This window comes from Lissotriton vulgaris, chromosome 8, assembly GCF_964263255.1.
Source record: "Lissotriton vulgaris chromosome 8, aLisVul1.2, whole genome shotgun sequence".
NCBI classification, from domain to species: Eukaryota; Metazoa; Chordata; class Amphibia; order Caudata; family Salamandridae; genus Lissotriton; species Lissotriton vulgaris.
The window spans coordinates 248,783,732-248,806,291 of NC_141696.1; the positions used below are offsets into that span (position 1 = coordinate 248,783,732).

The 22,560-nt window shown below is 42.4% G+C and overlaps 1 protein-coding gene across 4 annotated transcripts in view; it reads left to right on the forward strand.

The window, feature by feature from the left end:
- The window catches only part of APP (amyloid beta precursor protein), a 484,182-nt gene that overhangs the window by 163,423 nt on the left and 298,199 nt on the right, over positions 1 to 22,560 (forward strand). For all 4 annotated transcript variants that reach the window (XM_086934030.1, XM_086934028.1, XM_086934029.1 and 1 more), the window contains exon 3: positions 21,440 to 21,569. In XM_086934030.1, coding sequence (XP_086790156.1) covers positions 21,440 to 21,569 — 130 coding nt within the window. The remainder of the gene's footprint in view (positions 1 to 21,439; positions 21,570 to 22,560) is intronic.

A 22,560-nucleotide genomic window follows, 5' to 3' on the forward strand; every position in this document is an offset into this window, starting at 1 on the left:
TTGAACTCAGACAAAACAGAAGTCCTTATCTTAGGTACCTCCCCCTCCGCTTGGGATGACTCTTGGTGGCCAGAGGCCCTTGGAAAAGCACCCATCCCAACGGACCACGCACGGAACCTGGGCGTCATCCTGGACTCCTCACTCTCTATGAACAGACAAGTCAACGCCGTTTCATCATCATGCTTCAACATTCTTCGCATGCTCAAAAAAACATTTCGCTGGATCCCCACCGAAATCAGAAAAACAGTCACCCATGCACTGGTTACAAGCCGCCTGGACTACGGAAACACCCTATACGCCGGCATCACCGCAAAACTCCAGAAAAAACTCCAACGCATCAGCCAGACTCATACTAGACATCCCGCGTAAAGACCACATCTCTAGTCACCTGAAAAACCTCCACTGGCTCCCCGTCAATAAGAGGATTACTTTCCGCCTCCTAACCCACGCACACAAAGCACTTTACGATCTTGGACCCGAATGCCTCAACACACGACTTTCCTTCTACACCCCCTCTCGCCAGTTACGATCTTCCAACCAAGCCCTTGCTACCGTACCTCGCATCAATAAAACCACCATGGGAGGTAGATCCTTCTCCTACCTCGCAGCTAAAACCTGGAACTCACTCCCCACTCACCTTCGTCTCACTCAGAACCACCTTGCATTCAGAAAGCAACTTAAAACTTGGATATTTGACAAGTAATCCCCCCCCTTCTTCAAGCGCCTTGAGAGCCTCCGGGTATGTAGCGCGCTATACAAATCCTTTGACTTGACCTCGGGATGGGCGGAAAGACAAAAAGAAAAAATGCAGCCAAACATTCAACGACAAACAGTACCTCGAACACTCAACGGTAGGGGGAAGAATAGAAGACTTTATCCCGGAATGGAGGAAGGTCACATCAGACAAATGGATACTAAGCATCATACAATACAGATACTGTATAGAGTTGGAAAGACAACCTCCCAGCAGAAAACCAAGAAGGAAGGCATGCTCAGCAAAGGAGCTCTTTCTCTTGCAGTTAGAGGTGCAAGAAGGCAATAGAAGTGGTACAGCAAAACCAAAGTTACAAGGGGGTTTACTCAACCTACTTCCTGGTGCAAAAGGTGGACGAAACACTAAGACCTATCCTAGATCTAAGGTTCCTAAACAAATTCGTAAGGATTCAAAGATTAAAGATGACCTCACTACAGGAGGTAATACCACAAATACAGCAAGGAGACTTCACGGCTAACATAGATTTAAAGGACGCATACTTGCACATCCCCATCAACCACAAACACAAGCGACTACTAAGGTTTATAATCAACCAAAGCCACTACCAGTTCACAGTACTGGCATTCGGCCTAAAATCTGCACCAAGGGTGTTTACAAAATGCCTAGCCGCTGTCGCAGCACACCTACGAAGGCAAGGGATACATGTATATACCCCTATCTAGACGACTGGCTCGTAAAGGCAAGTTCGTACGATCAATGCAAACTACACATCCAGCAGGTCATACTAACACTGACTGGGTTGGGTTTCTCGATTCATTGGGAGAAATCGTCAAGAGAGCCATAGCAAATTAAGATATTCTTTGGGGCAGAGATACACTATACAGGCAGAAGTGTTCCTCAGCAGCAGGAGAACTTTAGCGATGCTGAAGGAAACACTTCATTACCGCAAGGGGCAAGTTCTGACAGTGAGGACGTTGAGCAGACCAATGGGAATGATGGTGTCTTGCATTCACCTAGTCCAAATATTCGACTACACATGAGGCCGTTCCAGGAATGGATACAACAGCATTGGTCACAGGCAACCGTGAGTTTCGAAGAGCTAGTGGTTGTCACACACGCAGTGCATCAGGAAATAGCGTGGTGGAACAAACAAAACCTATCACAAGGGAAACCATTTACACAACCAACTCCAACAGTGACCATAACAATGGACGCATCCCAGGTGGGGTGGGGCCATGCATTTGCACAAGCTCAAGGGGAGAGGGCTGTGGTTGCAATAGGATGCGGTCAAGCACATCAATTACCTGGAACTAAAAACCGCGTTCCTAGCCCTGATAGCTTTCCAGAAGCAGCTGTACGGAAACAGGGTGTTAATCCAGACAGACAAGACCACAACCATGTTCTACATCAACAAGCGGGGAGGAACACTGTCAGTAGCGCTATCAAGGCCATCACAGGAGATATGGACACAAGCCATCCCACTAAAGTTAGACCTACTAGCAATACATCTCCCAGGGAAGGACAACGTGGAGGCAGACACTCCACAAGCAGAAGTCAGCATCCCCCGAATGGGAGATCAACCAACAGGAATTACAGAGGGTATTCCGGAAGTGGGGTACACCGCAAATAGACCTATTTGCAACATACCACAATGCAAAATGCCAACACTTCGCATCCAGACAACCAGACCACCGGTCACAAGGGAATGCGCTATGGATAAGTTGGTCAAAGACGTTTGCATACGCTTTTCCCCCGATCCCACTGATACACAGGGTACTCTGCAAATGCAGGATCAGCAACATGTCACTGATACTAATAGCCCCTATGTGGGCCAGACAATTAATTACTGGTTCTCGCAATTTGTGGAGATGGCTCAATCATCAGCACACAAATTCCCAAAGAGAAGGGACCTGTTATCAATGCAGAACGGAAGGGTGCTACACCCAGAGCCGGAGTGCCTAAGCCTGGTGGCATGGCTCTTGAAGACCTAGAGTTTGCACATCTCAAGCCACCGGCCAGCACAATGGCAGTGCTCAGGGAGGAAAGAAGGCCTACCACAAGGAAATGCTACTTAGCAAATTGGAAGAGATTCTCAGAATTGTGCATTAAAGAGAAACTGCAAAAAAAGATCACAAAGAAGTCAACAGTGCTAAAATACTTAACACATCTACTGCAAAAAAAAACTAAGCTACACATCCCTAAGGGTACACTTAGCGGCGATTGTGGTTTAACCTAGAGGAGAAAAGGGGAAACCTCTTCACCTCCCAAGTCCTAAAGAGATTCTTAGAAGGAGCAAAGAGAATCGACCCTCCAAACAGAATGCCAGCACCAGCATGCACCTCAACGTAGTGCTGACCCAATTGATGAAGGGGCCATACGAGCAGATGCACAAAGTTACACTGCACATGCTCACACTAAAGATGGCCTTCTTAGTAGCTATCACATCACTACGGAGAGTAAGTGAGCTACAAGCGCTAACACTTCAAGAGCCCTACTTGCAGATACACAATGACCGGATTGTTATGAGAACAGACTCACACTTCGTGCCAAAGGTGCTGTCTCAGTTCCACATCAAACAAACAATGCAAATACCTAGTTTTTTCCAAAAACCAACCACAAGCACAGAGTGCGCTGCACACACTGGACGCCAGAAGCGCAGCGATGCACTACATAGAAAGGACAAAGGAGTGCAGGAAGACAAAGCAACTCTTTGTTTCCTTCGCAAGTAGTTTCTTGGGACGACCTGTCACCAAGAATACCATTGCACAATGGATTGCACAAACCATTCAACTATGCCACAAACAAGCTGGGCAACAGTTACAAGGAGCAGCTCATGCTCACCCAACAAGGAAGAAAGGAGCTACAATTGCGTTTCCAGCTAACACACCAATTCAAGACATTTGCCCAGCTGCAACATGGTCTTCAGTGCACACGTTCACTAAGCACTACTGTGTGGATATCCAAACGAACAAAGAAGCGCAGGTGGAACAGAAGGTCTTACAACACATTTTCAGTAACCAGTGCTCATTTTCCACCCAGCAGCCACAATAAGGACAAACTGCTACGAAGTCTATGCACAGCATAGTGAATCCAGAAAGATTCATGCTGCAAAACGTATAGTTTCTTACCTGTCGGTGTAGTTTTGCAGCTTGAAGGCTTTCTGGATTCTCTAGCAAACCCACCCTCCTCCGCCAGAAAGATGAGAAAGGAGGAAGGGTATAAAAGATGAACAAGACTTAAAAAGTAAAAGGAATAACACAAGAAAAGAAAAAAGAATCCCAAGATCACCATCAAAGGTGGGAGCTTCCGCAGGAAAGCGCGTCAACGTCACGAAGGACACCAAATGGTGTGATATCGACGCCCACCTGGGCCTCAAAAAAAAAAGAGAAAAAAAGACTACAATTCCATACACAACCACTAGATGGCAGAATAATGCACAGCATAGTGAATCCAGAAAGCCTTCATGCTGCAAAACTACATAGACCGGTAAGAAACTATACGTTCTGGTGCTTTGCAGCAAGTTTAAGATAGGCGCCTCGCCTACTGTAATTTTCAGTTTTCAGCAGAGTGCTACGCCACTGCCACCAGACCAGTGTAATAGGCCCACTTTGACACGGCGGCAGCAGACCTCAGCTTGGAATGCAGTGTAAGAAGATGCCCTTTGCTCTGGTGCATTCCCCCCAGCACAGTCTTGACGTGGGGCTGCACTTACCCAGGCTAACAACGCCCGACCTGCACAGGGCGTAAAGCATGACCGCACTGAGCACCTCCCTGATATCATCGCCCCAAGGTTAACTGGCACTCACTCGGGCAGCCTGCGCAAGCTTGCCTTATTTTTATACTCTTTGTGTGATAAATCCTGCAAAAAAAACAAAAAACTTTTACAATACATTGCAAGTGTTCTCAAAGCCCCAAGTGTGTGTAAAGTGGTCACAAACATCCTTTACCTCGCACTCAGCAGTACATAATCAAACTGGGGTCTCTCTGCCTATAGTGAAGGAGAAACCCACTGTTGGAGGACGGGATAAAATGGGGATTATGCTTCCCTCTGCAGAACGGATGGAGTGACATTGATCTGATCATGATTCAAAACACGCCTATTTCTACATGACCCAAGTTTAACAAATCTGTCCTTTTTGGACGTGATATATCTGCCTTGAATTCCTTCTCGACAAGTCCCCTGCCTCTGCTCCCGCAACAACACCCAGTTTACTTGTACCTCTGCGAGAATAGGCTATAGTGGAAATACCTCGACCCTCTCTTCACTATCAGGATTTATACTTCCGGTTTCAAACTCTCTAGAAGCAGACGCTATGGACCATGCGCGTGACCCAATACTATTCATTCTCCCTGAGACAGAAAAGAACATTCTGGACTCACCTCTGTGTTTTTTTTCCCCAAGCAATTCTTGTTGCTTTAGAGCTTAAATAAAACCGTTTAGTTCTCCTTGTGGTTTTCTAAACCACACTCATTTGAATTCTAAAGGTATTGTATTGAACCAAAAAGTGAATCTTGGTAATATAATCATTTTTAAAATGTTAGCTTGCCCCAGAAATGAGTGGAAGCCCTGCCCATGCTTTTAATTGTTTTCTAGATTCTGTTACTGATTTCTCAAAGTTTAAGCGTTTTACTCCTTCAAGACCATGATATCTTATCTTCTCTCTTAGTAGGGGGTTATTACTTTGGGAATTCCATTCCATGATTTCAGTTTTCTGCCAGTTTGCTTGATAACCCGAAATCTTCGCGAATTTGTCTAGGATGTCTGATTATTGGAAACAAGAGTGACAAGTTCTTTGTAAATAGAATCAAAGTATTTGCATATAAAGCAACTTTCTTCTCCCAGCCCTGATACTTGAAAGGGAGGATTTGTTAATTGGCTCTAATTTTGCTGGGTAATGGTTCGACATACAGATCAAAGAGCAGGGAGGGAAGTTGACAGCCCTGTTCTGTACCCCTTGAGAACTATTTTTCCTGTAAGGTTACCATTAACCAATATCCTAGCAGTAGGATTTTTATATATCGATTTTATTGCCCCCTTAAACACCTCCCCTAATTCATACTGCTTTACGGCTCTGTGCAAAAAAGGCAAACTCTCCCTATCAAAGGGCTTCACTGCATCAAAAATGATTATCAACTAAGGGGACCCTCCCTTTGCTGCCATGTCTATTGCACCAAACAGTTCATGTGTTAACTCCTAAATTTGCCACCCTTTGATAAATCAATTTTGGTCTGGATGTACCTGCTTATCTGCCATCCTCCCAATCTCCGAGCTAGCATCTGAGTGTAAATCTTGTAATCGCTATTTAACAATCATATTGGTCTATAAGACTCGCAACACTTTGGATCTTTCCCAGGTTTCAGCAAAAGACAAATAGTTGCCTCCTCCCAAGACTTTGGCAAATCTAGCCTTCTTAAAAAGACTGAATTAAATAAATTAGTTAAAATGGGGCAACCTCCCCTTTTAGGGACATGTAAATCTTACTTGGTAATGCGTCTGGCCAGCTTCTTTCCCTCCTTTTAAATTTCCCTATCGCTCCCATTACCTCCACAACTGTTATGTCTGAATTTAGAACCTTTTTTGTTTGTTCAAGAGAGTAGGAGTTACCATACACTCAAAATAAGAGTCAATTTGGTCTTTTGTTGCAGCTATATCCTCTGTATACAGATCCTGAAAGAAATTGACTAAAGCACTCTCAATTTCTCTATCATCTGTACTAGGAAATCTCTTCCCGCCACCCGAATTGCTGGAATCTTGTTCTGACTTTATGTTTTGAGTTTCCAAGCTAACAGTTTGCTACATCCCTCTCCGTACTCATAGTGCAAGAATTTACTCGCCTGCCATTTCTTCCTGACTAATGTCCCCAGGATATTAGTCAGCTCTTCTTTTTTTCTCTTTTATTTCTTCATCAATCTTGCCTGCATTATGTATACTGTGTCTTGCTTTCCCAATCTATCCAGCTGTTGTAATCTGTTCTCTAATAACTTTATTTTACTCCTAGTAATTTTGTTCTTAAAGGCTGCTATTCTAATCAGCCTCCCACTGATGACTGCCTTATATGCATCCCATATCATTTGAATAGAGGTATCCGTTTTATTTAAACGGAAATATTCCATAGTTACCTCTTTCGACATAATCACTACCTGTTGGTCCAAGAGCAAAGTTCTATCCAGAGTCCACCTCGGGGAGATGACTGCCTTATCTGTTATTAGTTCCAAACGAACTGCTGACTGATCGAAAAATGAGCCAGTCGATGTTCAACTAGTCTAACCTTTTTTGCCTTCTCCCCTCTCAACCAAGAAATAATATATCCTGGAAGCATGCCCATATTTCTTGTTCCTGAATGTAAACTTATGCTCCATTGCCTTTTTTACTCTACAAACATCCAGCAGCCCAAAATCTTCCATGCAGCGTTTCAACCCCGTCCTCATTCTTGGTAAATTTGTCTATATAGAGTTTTCCTACTAGGCCACCTATCTTCCTTAGGATCCAATAGCAAATTGAAATCACCTGCGAGGATTATAGGTGCTGTAGAATCTAGTAGTTGACTATACAAAGACTGCAAGGGGGCTAGATTGTCCACGTTAGGGCAATAAAAACCTGAAATTACATACATTTTCCCTAAAAATGTTGCTTTTACCATGATCCATCTCCCTTTAGGATCTGTATAAGCTTCTTCTACTGAAGCTTTAACAAATTTCTTAAATATGATGGCAACCCCTTTAACACAGCAGGCCTGATTAGTATAAACAGAAGCATATACCCACTTTTGCTTTTTCATCATCTCCCCACCCCCACTCTACCTTTAATAAATGTGTCTCCTGAACGATGATAATATCAATGTCAACCATTCTTAAGTATTCCATTATCTTCTGCCCCCTACACTGAACCATAGACCGTTCACATTCCAAGATAAGATATTAACCGACATCCTGCTTGCTTTGGTTGAGCTTGGTCACCCCTGACCCTTCCCACTTCTGTTCTTCACTTTTTTCTACAAACTTGGACAATCCTTTTCTTTTTTTTTAAATGTCTCCCTATATGCTCCCATAACCCATGTGAATTTATCAAAAAGATGCGCTTAGCCCATGTGAATATATAAAAAAATGTGTGCCCCCCGGGACTCTCCCTACCTTCTATGGGTGAAGTATGTTCGCCCTTCGAGATCCCTTTACTCTAGCCTACAGTATACTTCTTTTGTTTCAATTTAATATATTTGAGTGACTCCACTTCCTTTGGTTCTCTTATATTGCGCATCTGGTTTCTCCACATGATCCTCAAAGAAGTTAGGAAGCACGTCTGTGCTGTGGCCCCTAGGGGTCTTAGCTCTTTAATATGTTGCCCTAGTTCCCATTGTCTATCTTGAGTGGAATTTGAAATATCCAGGCAAATCCTGAATGACCAATCCCCTTTATTATATGTACCAGCTTTAATTGCTTCATTCAGAATCCTCTCTTCTAAAGTATAGCTCTTAAAGTTGATTAGGATTCTTCAGGGTTCTTTCTAATCCCTGCTTCTATGAATGGGTCCCAGTGAACCCTCTGAATGTCCTCTTCCAATAGCGCTGACTTCATCCCAGGAATAAACTTCTTTAGAAACCCCACCAGAAAGCTTTTGACATTATCCCCTTCCATTCCCCCTGGAATATTCAACAAGCTTAGGTTGTTTCTTCTTGCATTGTTTTCTAAAGTTTTGATATTGTCCCTAAGATACTTCTAGTTCGCCTTCATAGCCTGTATTTCTACACGGTTCACATCTACTTCTCTGCCGACGTCCTCCAGTGAGGTTTCTACCACTGACACACGAATCATCAGAGTATTCATTTTCTCCTGTAGAGTTTCACATGTCCCTTGGATCTTGCCCTTATTTTTCTCTGAGGTTGCAAAGTTCAGTCTCGTCTCCGAGATTAGAGATTTTATTACCTTTTTCACCCCAGTATGTGCAGCTGCCCCATGATGTTTTGTAACTCCCCCGAAACTACAGCACAAATATCACATTGACTTTAAAATTGATTTTGCTCCCTCTGTGGCCTGGAGGGTGACATTTCCTCAGCGTCTTCTATTGTTAGAATTTTAAATTAGTTACTAACTGTGATCCCCTCCACCGACATCTCTCTTGTATTTTTAGGCTTCGTTTCCTCAATCCCAAAGGTGTCAGTCGATGATTGTTTAGCCTGACCTTTGAAAAAGGATCACAATGAGGGAATGATTTTTATTTTAGTTCCTGTGTTCCTTCCTCTAGATGACTAAACTGGTGGCAGTTCAGGGCTGTGGTTATTTTTCCCCTGTGCTGGAAATTGCCATTTTGCTGGTGTCATGACGAGCTCAGCTCATCATCAGCACAGCTCAACTGTGCCTCATGACGAGCTGAGCTGTTTGGAAATGAGATAATATGGGTCCCTAAATTTCTGTTCCTGAAACATTAGCTTATCCTGTGCTTCAGTATGGATTCCTGCAACTGTTTCCAAGGCTTCGTTTCTCTTCCCTTTTGTCAATAATTTGGGGCCAGCTCCCTCACCTCCCTTATCTGAGGCTGCAGAGGCTTGTGCTCTCTTCCTACCTCCTCCTCAAGCACTTCCTGGAGTCATGCACGCTTCCGCCATGCTCCTCAGTTTCTCCCGCACCTCCCTGGCACCACTCTCCTGCAGCAAGCAGGAGTCCAAACCTGTTCCAGCACTTTCTGATGTGCCCCAGAAAAAAGGCCAAACCACGGCCCTCCGGCTCCGCTGTACGTGCACCGCAGCTTCGACCCACACAGTCCTAGCAGGGCTCCAACGGCTTGCTGCGCTTTTCCAGGACTGCCGCGTTACCCAGTCCTTCAACATGCGGCTTCATCGAAAGAGACCAGATAGGTTGTTGGAGAGATTTCCCTCTCAAAGGATGAAGAAAAGTTCCCGTAACACACTACTGTTGAGTCAAAGTGTGATTGAGGCGATTACATCGTCAAATGGCTAGAGATGTTGGGAGCTCCCGACCGGACCTCCTTAGCCGGCTGCCATGTTCTCCCATCTTGCGAGCGCCAACCCACCTCTGTTTTGCTTAGTCACAGTTGTGACTCATCATAAACTAGTATATAGCGATAAAGTGCCTGCTGCAAAGCGCAACACAGATTTGCGTTTTATTTATATAGCTCAGCGGGTTACTGCTTTTGTCCAAGATATCGTTTTGTTGCTTGCAGTTCATAATTTACAATTCTAATGTAGAAAAGGGAACTATGCACTGGCACCAAGGAGCTATATGCAAACTGTAAAGCATAGGTTTGTTTATTTTCATCAATCGTTTGTTATTCTAAGATAGCTAGAAAGAACTTCTGTACATATTAATGAAGCCTTATTAGTACAGATCACTCCAATCATTGCTTTATGTTTTAAATCCCGACTTTGGTTGTTCTGACCATGCACTTGTAACAAATAATGCCTACCAATAGGACAATATGCGACTCCTTCACCTTGTATCCCTTATTTTCTTATGTAACATTTCTTGTAATCCGGCTTAAATACTTGTATTATTAATTGTCTCTGTATAATATCTGTGTGTAATGAAAAGCTCTCGGACAGCCTACATAGAAATGAATAGTGTTATACAAAGAATACATTAAAAAAGTAGTAAGTGCTACATAACTGGTAATTACTGTAATTACTCCTATAAGCAGATACATCTTGCATTCTTAAAGTTCATGAGCATCTCTTATAAACAGGAGCTCAACAAATTAAAAATGTACCTCCAAATAATTTTTGGTCTCTTAAGCACATTATGAAGTAACAAACTCTCTATGGCATTAACATGAAGGTGTTAAGCTGTAGATAGTCCCCAACCAGGATAAGAGTCGAACAAAAAGAGGGCTAATAGCCCTATAGGTAAGGTCTTTGTGTTGGGCTCATCTAAAGTGAAGATAAGAAACCCACCCTAGCACCCTGAAGGCTGCTTCTCAAAACACGTAGCAGACAAAGTGCAGGCGATGCAAAAAAAATTCCCAGTGTCTGCAAATCACACTCTGAAAAATCAACATATTTCACTTGGGCTGACCCTATCCTGGATCTGCCCATCTGGATCCTTCCTGCACAGACTGGAGGTGATTCCATTGGTGTTCTGTGCGCCAGTCTGTTCGTTTGTTCGTTCACTGGTGCCAGGAGTTAAGCGGTTGAGTCCTGCTGGTCTATGCTCTCCTCCTGAGTCTGATTCTTGAAACGCACAGATGCAGAAGGAAAGCCTCCCAAATTTCGTCTTGTGGTTGGTCTGTACCATGGGATCAGAATCTGATATGTCAATGTACTTAACTATTCCGGGCTGTTGCAACTCCCTTTACGGCTCTTTTTACATACTACCACATAATTGTCTAGTTTGGCTCTTCATAAAATGTCACTCCTAGTGTCACACTTAAGGTTTGAAATGTCACACATATATATGCAAACTGGAAGCTTGGCAGATACATGACAAATTGTACTCTCTCTTTGATATTCAGAGCTCCAAACCCTGCTCACACAAAGTCCTGCTTTATAAAAATAGATATAAAAGAAATGTTTTTTAGTGAATTTTGAAACGCCTTCTATATCTCAAGCCCCCCTTGCTTATGTTGCTTTATGATGCACAATCTCTTTTGCACAACGCCTGTTATTTACTTGGGGTTTTCAGACCGAGTTCTTCAAAACCTGCAGAAACTTGTCTACTATTAAAAATTAAACATCAAAACAAATAAATTATTTTAAAAAGGCTTGGAGGATGGAGTTGAGATCCTTCGTTTCCATCCACGCAATTTCTTTTTTTTTCTTTTTTTTTTGAGTGAAAAGCTGTGTTCTTTAAGGGAATTGGTGGTGGTGTGTCCGTCCTCAGAATAAATGCATGATCATTTATTACTACATGTGTAGTATTTGCTTCAGCAGGTTATGTAGCACTTAACAAGGATGCAGAAAGATTTAAATTGTTTTTGCAAAATGGGAAAATGTGTGAATGTAGTGATGTCTAAATTATTGTACAATTATGTGGACACAAAACTATTAATTTAACTTGATCTTGCTACCTAATATGTACATTTTAGGTTTGATTGCTGAGTCGCTTACATTTTATTGTTTTCCTAAAATATGCCCAAAAGTAACAAAATCATTGCTTGTTTTATGTCTGGATTGAGAGAGCTTCTCTCTGCCAGAACTTCTGTCGCTATTATCTCAAAAAATGTACATTCAATGGACTTCGCAGCAGTAAATATCTCGCACCAGCTGCTTCTGGGAGCATCATTCCGCTCGCTGTGGAGTGCTTCTATCCAAATGCATGAGGGCATCACACGTTTTATCACATTTATTTTATGTAGCGCATGCACTCTGAACACACACGCGTTTTGTTTTAATGGCAGCATGTTAAACAAAGAGGGGTTGCATTGTGTTTGTCAGGCTCAAGTACAAGCCCGACAAAAGCCAAGAGCTCCGGCATTAATGTGTCATGGCATGCCAACAGCATTGGTGCATCACTGCGTTTGCATCCATTAGCTTCAAGCCTGACCTTATGGATTTGACAAAGCTTGTTTGATGCTTGGAGCTGTAGTTTTAAGGTAACCGTATAAGCATGGTTTAACCTGAAACCGACCTTTTGACAAAATTACACCTGACACAGAATTCCAATAGGAAGCCAGAGATATTTTTAAGCCTTTCAGATAAACACATTGCATATTTGTAATCTTTAAAGAACGTTTCGAACGGTCACCTTTGCCCTGTTGGTTTTGTTGGAAAGTAGCCACAGTTGACGGCTGCCTGTTTTTCCCCCCTTATTATCTATGTCGTCCACACCTGTGTTTTACAGGGATGCTACAGGGATTTGTGCATTGGCCGATTAAATAATTGTGCTGAGATGAGAAAACGCCACTTTAATTTTTAATTCTGATAATGCACATTAATTCTCTAACTGCCATTGCACAATGGTCTAGGACGGTAATTCCTAACCTTTTGATTTCTTTGGACCCCAATTAATCATTTCAGAAACCCAGGGGCCCCCACTGAGGTATTATAGGAAGGGGTGACCCCAGCTAAGCATTTTCAATGATTTTTAACCACAAAACGGTACAGAAACAAACATTCATCAAACAAGTACACAATTGATAATGGCTTTCATTTACAAACAAATATAAAAAGCTAAATTGTAACTTGAAATGGGAAGGTTGGAGCTTTTTCTAAATCCAATTGAGGCCACTCATCTGATCCTTGCAGAAAGTTGCTCCATTAATACGTTTATATTTGCTTCGTTATTTATATACATTTTATTAATCTGTTAATGTTATTTCATTTCCTAAGCAATTGTGTATAGCCAGTAAGTGCTGCTTTAATTATCCCTTACTGCCTTTTTTCCTATTTCTGATCATTTCCTAAGCAGTTGTAGACCCCCGGAGAAGGCTTTGCGGACCCTCAGGGGTCCCTGGACTACACGTTAAGAAACAACTGGTATAGGAGCCAATCGTGCCTGCAAGATATTATCAGCCAAAGATTTCAGAATTCTTCCAAGATCAGATGCAAAGCTGGGCAGTCAATTCTCAAACTTTGACCTTTGCAAATTACGTGTCAGTGAAGGGATAACATTGCAATCACTGAGCCATGCTGGCATGTTTTTCAGTGAGTTGTGTAACCTATATCTGTCTACCTGTCTATTTACCACCCTGCCTATCTGTATCTGCGTCGCTAGCTCTCTATCTGCCTAGCCATACATGTATTTAACAGTATATTTCTGATTGTCATCCTATTTGAAAGTAAAATATAGTGCATATAACTAGATCTTTTTCGTTCTGTTGTAGTAAGTACATGAAAAAAACTTCACTGCACATTTTGAAGGCAGTGGCAGTCCGGTTATACTCTTGAAATTGGTTATTTTTGTGTGCATCATAATATTGTTTATTTTTCCTGTGTTTTATCTTTAATATTGTGTTTGAGGCATGTGTGGCTGTAGATACACATGATTTCCATACTCCTGTCATCTAGTGTTGGGTCTGGATGTGTGCAGTTTGTTTTGATTCGCAGAAATCTTTCGAGACACGAGATAAAGTGGCTCCTCTTGGTGATCATGCTCATGGGCAGTGACTCCATTGTTTTCTTTCCGCCGTTTGGCTCGGACTTGTCTTACTGCGCTCTGGTTCGAGACCATTTTGGTTCGTAATCCACCCTTACCCTCGTCTGTATTGTTATTGAATGTGTTCCAGTCTTTGCTTTTTGGAAATTGGAAAACTTTCACTCGTCAGATCGGTGTTCTGCGACTGGGGCCTTCGGACCTCACCCTTTTGGGCCTCCCTTTCCATTTCCTAGGCTTCTCCTCCAATGCCCTGCTGATGGAACGGACTCCGTTCTGTTTCTGTCCAAGGTGGCATGCTAAGTATCCACGGACCAACCTTTACCAGGTCTGCAACTTCCTTGGCTTCGACCACTTTGCCATTGAAACTCAAACATGCATTGGCACTGAAAATGTCTGGGCCAGCACAGAAATTGACTCCCAGTACTCTTGTAGAGCCAATCAACCAGACCATTCAGGAACAGCTCGATCCAAAATAAAAGGGATACATATCCAGCCTCAAAGTGGCTGCATCCTAACAAGACTTTGGTGTCTGTGCCTCCGCCAACAAAGTGCCAACTCTCCTTTGAAGAAGCTATTGACTTGCTGGTGCCTCTTAAAAAGAGGAAGAAGGACAAGGTCTCTAGCCCCTTGCACCCTCCTTCACCTGTTTCACCACCACCTCCACCCTTCATTCCCCCACCTAGACCCTCTCCACCTCATTCTCAGGGTGATTCCTTAGACATTACCCCACAGGGATCCCCACACTGGTGAGCATTGGGGTGGATAATTCATATGATGATCCACAGCCCACAGACCCCTGGCTGTATTATGATGTGGATCCCCCAGGGGACACTGACCCAGACCTTTACCCTGCCAAACCTTCACCTCCAGATGACACCACCTCATATCAGGAGCTCATAAGCAGGGCTGCATCGTACCACCAGGTCCTGCTCCATAAAGAGCCTATAGAAAAACCCTATCTAGTACACAAGAACCACTCAATACCTCCTATGTTAAAAGACCTGATGCCTCACACAGATGACCTCTTTATAGACCCTGCAAGAACATGCATTATTACTCCCAAGGTCAACCAAAAATACATAGCCTCACCCTCATACCCTATTTTCAACCGAGGGGCAATTTCCCTCTGACTCCTTAGTTGTGTCCAATGGCTGTAAGATGGCTAATTCACAGTCTAGAGTGGACACTTCACCTCCCGATAAGGAGTCTAGGGTAATTGATGCTTCAGGGAAATTAGTAGTGGCACAATCCACTAATGACTGGTGGATTGCAGATACACAAGGCCTCTTAGCCAGATGTGATCGTGCCCACTGCGACGAGATAGAGGAACTCTCAGAGGAATATAGGAAGAGGGCAAAAACTTGTTGAAGAGGTAAAACCCATCAGCAGTTCCTCCACTAGTTGGCTGCATATCTCTGGCTTCAAGCCAGACGTCCAGCAGACACTTTTAAATGTCCCCCTTGACAAGGAGCTCCTGTTTGGCCCACAAGTGGACCAAACACTGGAAATGATGGAAACAGAGGTTAAGTCCATGGGAGCACTTCAAACAGCCACCTGCTGCTGTTCCTTTTGTTGCTCCTTGCATAGGGCAGGTTCCAAAGCAACATCTTTCGATGCCTCTTGCTCCTCCTTCAGACTACAAATTCATAACTCTGCCTCACGAGGTCATTTCAGAGGCACATACCTGGATAACAACACCAAGGGTTTGGTCATAGGTGCTTCCTCACGTGGTGCCCCAACCAACACCAAGCAGTGACTCCCTTTTCCTTCCCCCTGATTATCTCACAGCTGTTTAAGTTGATTACACCAGTTTTTCCGCACCTGGCAATCCATACTATTGAACCCATGAGTGTTGCACATTATCCAACATGGTTATTGTCTGGAGCTCATCACCACCCCTCCAAACATTCCACCTCACGCACACATACTCTCTAGAACATCAACTACTTTATGAGACACATATACATAATTGCATTTCTGAACGTTTAGTTACATCACTTATAAGTCCGTCTCAAACAATGTTCTTTATACGTTGTATTAAACTCTTAGCTCATCCATTATAAGCATGTGCCTTAATCTTCTGTTTTTGAAATCCTGTCTGCTTCCCTAACCTTGGAACTCTGGATTGAATCAACGAGATTGTTCTTTTCCATAAAGTGGTAGGAGATCTTTTGATATATTCAGTTCTCCAATGCCTCTTGTTGCTTAATCCTAATGGACTGTGGTGGAACATTGAGGCATTACTTGAGAAAATGGTTTAAGGGACACAACATACACAATCCAATAGTCTGTCTTCTGTTTTCACAGCATGTACATTCCATATTCAGATTAACTCCGCTCTAATAATATTAAATGCTTTAATTCCACTCCGCTGTCTGTCGTTTTAGTACCATTTCATGCTTAACAGAATAATGAGAAGGGCCTTTTAACTGTTATCCAATGTAAGCTCTAGATGCTAAACCCTTGCCAGGGCATTTGCTCCTTCCAGAGTAAAAGAAGCTTTCAAACGCAGTTCATAGGATGTGTGTACCTATGATTATCTAGTTGGCTTTGAAAGGGTTGATTGTGTTCCCATGACGCAAGAGTTGTGAAGGCGCCAGAATTTACTGCAGCTGAGTGGCGGTGGTAATTGACTTTGCAAATAAAAAGTTTTACATGTAATTTGCTTTTGGTATGTGGTGTAGTTCAAGCAGCACACCTTCTTTCAGCTTTCGGTACTCCCTTGGTGTAAGTACGTTAATGCAGTAGTTTAACCCCTTCCATGCTGATGACGAACCCCAGACGTCATCCACTACGGTGCTCGTGTGCTGATGACGGCTGGGGTTCGTCACGGCCCGCCCCTGTTTGTGCTGTTTACAGCACACCAGGGGAATCGCGGCCGCATCGAAGAGGTTAATACTACATTTCTGTATCCAAGTCTTACCAAAGAAGAGACACAGTTTCACAACACAGCGCTTGCCACTGATAAGTGGTGGCTCGCCGTTGACTATAGATGGCGTTATGCCACTGTTAACTACAGCGATGGGGGTCAAAACCGCCAGGTTTGGAGTACAAGAGTTTATTCTGTAACTTAAATGAAAGGTCTACAAACGAGGATAGTCACAGAAGAACATGTTATTTTTGCCATGATATTCCAACAGTCTTTGAATACCTGAAACCAGGAAATAAAACTAAAATTGTGGAGTGCAATTCTTCACAGCTGAAAGGCAGTAACACAGGCTTATGAGGACTGCTGACCTATCCCTCCAAACCTTCTCTCTAGCGCGTGATCACTCAAATAGCTATTGTAAAAAAAAAATGAATTATAATCACTTTAGTACCCTAACCAGGCAGTAACGTCCAAGCAACGCCTTTATTTGTTTAAGCCTAGTCTCCAGATAGTTTTCCCCAAATGTCCTTACCAAAGTCTTGTAGTAGAGTTGGGGTTGCTTTCTTTCAGCTTTGCATTGTCACCCTCATTTGCTTGCTTCTTATTTAATGACTTGAACCCCTCTTCTTGTGGTTGCCCCTCTTCTGATGCTGAACTTTACCATGCTTTTGATTGGCAGATTTGTTATCCTTTCACTGTTCATATTTAGGGGGATTATTGATTTCCCTTTTCTTTAAGCTTGCCATGAGAGTGCATGTGTTTTCTTGAGCTTTTTGCGACTCGACCCCTCAAATACCCGCCCAGTCCCATTCCATACCCGCACTCGTTCCAAGCATTCTATGTTGCTCCCTCACCCCCAGCCTGTCCATTGCGTCGCCAGTTTTTTTAAATTTAGCCCCCCCCCCACCCCCAAGCTTGTCCTTTGCTCCCCAAGCCCTCTCCCTTTTGCTACACCTTCACCTGCTCCCTTGATATTCTCTTCTGTTGCTACCCAACCCCTCGTGATTCCTTAAATAAACAATCACATTCTTGGAGGGCTATGCAGCTGCTATTTGCTGCTTGGCTGCTCTACTTAAATAAAGGTGTTTTTTGAACAAGTAAAAATGATGATTTTTTAAAATTCCCACTCCAAGTGGTGTCCATCTTGGAAGGGTCAAATATAAAATAAAATGGTGCCCGCATCCTTATGTAGATGCATGCATACATTCATCACACAAGTGTGTGCTTACTGAGTGACACAGCTGCCTGCAGTGCCATGACATTTACACGCTCATGCATGTGTATCAGTTATCCTTTGCTTTTTTTGTTTTTTTTGCTGATGTTACTTACAGGGTTTGGCGATTATTTTGTATTAAAGTTTCTTGAAATAGCACCTCATTTTACCAAGGAAGATGAGTCCGAGCACTTACTACGTTACCTGAACAAAAGATTTTACACTGATGGGAGCAGGGGATTTTTATTACAAACCAGGGAAGGACTGAAAGATGCAGACTGAGGTCACCACCATTAATAAAGAACAATGTAGGGTAGTCATGACATACTTTGTAAGGCGTGGAGCAGTCTGAAAAGGTAACTAACTAATGATTAACAATATCAACACAACATGTTAATGAATCATGCTAGGATTGATTATGAAATAAGGAGGAACTAATTCTGGAAACTAATGAGAAAATAAAGAGATACGGAGGCTTCAGAAGTAAGGGGTGTAAGATCTGGTATAATGTACAGGAGAAAAGGAAGTTCAGGTGCTGTATAGGGTCGGAAGAACTGGTGTTCAGGTTTGTTCCCATGGGAAGTACCCTGTGATGTGGCTGTAGATATGTTTTTACATGCTGAGGAGCTCGCTTTCTAACATGTGTGAGCATTGTAGAAAAGTATCGGTGGTAATAAATGCATGGCAGAGCAGAATAATTATGCCTCGTTTTCAAAACAGTATTGCTGCTTATGGACCACATTTTCAAATACTGTAGTCATTACCAATAGTTTAGTTTATTTGAAAAGTTGCCCAAAGCAGAGGGTCAGGCATTTGCAGTTTTCTCAGTAATACAGAGTTTTAGAAGTCTTTTTAGCAAGAGCAGGGATTTTGTGAAATATGTATTCCGAGTGCTGACAGTGAGACCTTAGTTTGACAGGAAGGCCTTAATGAAGGCACTAAGCTAACAAGCGACCGTGAAAAAGTTATTCTCGAGACCCAAAATCGTACGTCCGTAGAAAGGTGTGGTGCCACCTGATTGATGGTCTGCACTGTTCCAGTATATATCATCTGATGGAAGACTAATGGAAGGATTATTGAATGGTCTCACATGTGGTAGCGTGTCTTTGTGAAAGGCTGAAAAAGTGGAAGGCGGGGTGGCGAGTGGCCACCTCCCATCACTATGATTTCTATGGAACTTTTTATGGCATTTACATTTTTTGACTTCGAAATAGGATTGATTTTTGAGTGAAAAATCAATGGCCTAGCTCAGCAGCCATACGTGTTCGTTAGGATACCTGTTGGAGTTGAGTCCACAATTGATTCACAGAGTTGATTTGCAAAAAATGTGAAAGTTTTAAGTTTGGTCCCAATGACCAGCAGTAAAGCCATCTTATTCTAGGATGCAATTTACATGCTTAGATCTTTGCTTGGACTTGATTTTTTTTTATGACTAAGGCGCAGATGTATTGTTATCAATAATAGTAGCACTGTGTCAGAAATGAAGCCGAGGATAGCCATTTTGCCACAAATGCTCTTTATATGTCCAGGCTGGTCCTTAATCATGCCAGGTGGTAGCTTGAACGTCCAGAGTGTTGGGTGTGGCTCTTTCAAAAACCACTGGGTCAAGCCCCAGCTTCTCACTGCAAAAACACATATCAATGTGCTCATTCATATTGAGAGATGTTCAAAATGGACACAAAAAAAGAAACTGCTTTTTCCTGGTCTCAAGTAATTTGTATACATCACACACAAGTCAGTTGATCGCGGGAGACTGGTTTGAGAAGAAATGTTCTGGAAAGAAAATGTCCGCCTTTGGTAGATTTTCTAGTCAAAGCAGTCTCCTGCAAGCAAAAATAATGGTATATATTATGCAAAATGATGAAAATATTGCACCTTTTGGATATCACACAATCTAGACATTAGGCACGTTTACGCTGTTATAACACATATTTCACGCAGACCTGTTTCAAATTCTTATACACAGATCTGCTCACACAGAGGTTCTTAACCCTCACAGCTTAACTTCTGGGACCAGAGGGCTTGCAGACCTTGCTCCAGTTGACTTCTGACTCTGTGCTAGATTCTGTTAGCAGCACAGTAGCAGGGCCAGGTGCAAGTTTTCATGATAGACTTCTCCCATTTAGGTATCTTTTTTTATTTACTTGTCGCTTTTTTTGGACTTCCAGGGCCACTGGTTTGTGACCGCGTGGTTAGTCGAGGGCTACTGCCAATTACACATTCTTCCAGGTACATGCTTTTTGTCTTTTCTCCTAGGTGCTGGTATCTTTTTCTATTGTATTTTAATCACTGCAATTCTTATAGCGTGTTGTGTGTTTCCCTTGACCGATAAAGGATCGCGCTTATGTTGCTCCGCATTCCGCACATAATTATTTGTGTGACTTTGCACGTTGTGCGCTATTCATGGCAATTTCAGGTACGGTTGCTTTGTACACTTTTCACTGTGTACCCACAACCTTTTTAGATTGCATTTTTTGGGGGTCTGTGTATTTCACTGATCACGTTCGGTAAATCACTCTTTAGTACTCCAGAACAAGTGCATGCTGGGACTTGATGTTCCCTTACATTTTCTTGTGTGGTTTTTTTGTTCATGCCTCATTGAGCACACCAGTCACTTTCTCATTTGAATCGTGAGCCGTCCTGAGCATTTATACAACAACTTTCATAATGTCAGATGCTGGCATGTCAGTTTAAGATTAATTTACGTTATTATTTCACACAGCATGTAAATAATCTAGTAGCTGGTTTCATGATCTTGTAGCAATATGGGGTGGTTCTGTTTTTTCCTTAATGTCTGTTGCCTGTTTTTTAACCTGTGAAGTTAATTCTTATATGTAATCAGTTACCTCTGACGAAGGGTGACTTCTACCCAAAGTTATTTGGGATACGTGTTACAGCCATAACTATTCTTTTCCATTGTGGATTTTTGTCTCGTCTGCAAGTGTGATTTAAAATTTTTAAACAAGACACTAGGCCTACAAGCAACTCATGAAAACACTTTTGTTGAAGTGAAAATTGTTCTGAGTTTTGCTTGCATGAACTGTGTGTGTGTGTGTGTGTGTGTGTGTGTGTGTGTGTGTGTGTGTGTGTGTGTGTATATATATATATATATATATATATAGACTATTTGAAATATTCTTTGCTTGGTATTGTTTACGTGGAAGCCTTAGAGCACCAGCAGTGCCATTTGTGTCTAGTACACCGGTGATTTAGCTATTTTCCCCAGATTCAGTGAACGTCATCTAATGCCCCTATCCAGAGAAAGGTTTATATTGCTTCTTCGATATATCCAAGCCTGGCTTCCTGCAGCTAAGGATTTTTAGGGGCCGTTGAGATGACACCTGCTCATTTTCCACGAGGTGTCAAATGTTTCAACAAAAACCTATATTTAGGTGTTTTTCAGAGCTAATCTCCAGATGTTTTTTGCAGTTTTTAATGCTGACATGCAGTCAAGTAGTGGTGATCTGTGGAAATCATGACGTTGGTATTTCGTGATGATCAAGACAGGATATGTTGTTACAATTAAAAGAAATTATTCTTTTAAGAAAATGAAAAAGGATATAGTTTTTAAAATATAAATAATCTCTTTATTCTTTGTTAGGTATATCCAGACTTGCAGATAACCAATGTTGTTGAAGCGAACCAGCCAGTGACCATTCAGAATTGGTGTAAGAGAGGACGCAAGCAGTGCAAGAATCATCCTCATATTGTTGTTCCCTACCGGTGCCTTGGTAAGTTCAATAGATGAGCAAATTTTTTATCAATTTTCGAAAGTGTTGCTTGAGATTTTGGTTTAAAAATTGGGTCCTAGTTGCCCATATTTTGTTTAGTGCTAACAGATCTGCGTTACCCAATCTTTGAAAGAGATATACTTCTGCTTGTTTAGATAATCCCGAATTGTAAGCCTTTAGCTTTCAAATTGTGCTATATCTTATGCCTTGTTTTTGTATGCTTATCAATAGAGGTGGGCGGAATTTGCTTAGTCTCGCTACGCAAAGCTCCGCGAAACAATAAAAAATCTCTGCGAGCATGAAGGAATTCCGGAAACACGCGGAATTGCTTGTTCCGCCTGTTCACAATGCTTTTTTCCTGTTCGCGAACGCTGTTTGCGTGCTCGGGGGAAATATCTTGTGAACACGCATTTTAAAAAAGAGCAAATAAGCAAAAAAATATGCGAAGTCGCGGATCGCAGAATTTTTGGCAATTCCGTGTTCTTTGCCGAACGCAAAATTACCCAAATTCCGCCAATTCCGCGAGCGGAATGGAATTTACCGCCAAGGCCTACTTATCAGCCCAGCTTTCCAGGATGGGTAGGTGAGTGCTGCTTTCCCTTAAGCTAAATTAATGATTTTTAACCAAAATCGGTCTGTCGAATGACATTTCCGCCATTACTTCAGCAGACTAAGACCAGGTTGCTATGACTATTGAATCTGTCCTGCTGTTCCCAGATCATTACTTCATCAATAACTACTTAAATTATTTCACTCTATCCTGGAACATAAAAGTTAGCAAGTTACTGCCATAATATGCAACTTTATAGCTTCCCTGTCACACAAAAAGGACAACAACCTCAATCTTATAGCAGAGGACAACTTCATCACTTAGAAAAAGTCATTTTAGACTGGACATCAGCCATTCTGTTCAGAATACCCTCTGTAGCAGAATAATAATGTTTTCAAAGGAAGACATTCAAGACTTGGAAAAGACCCATAACACATTATC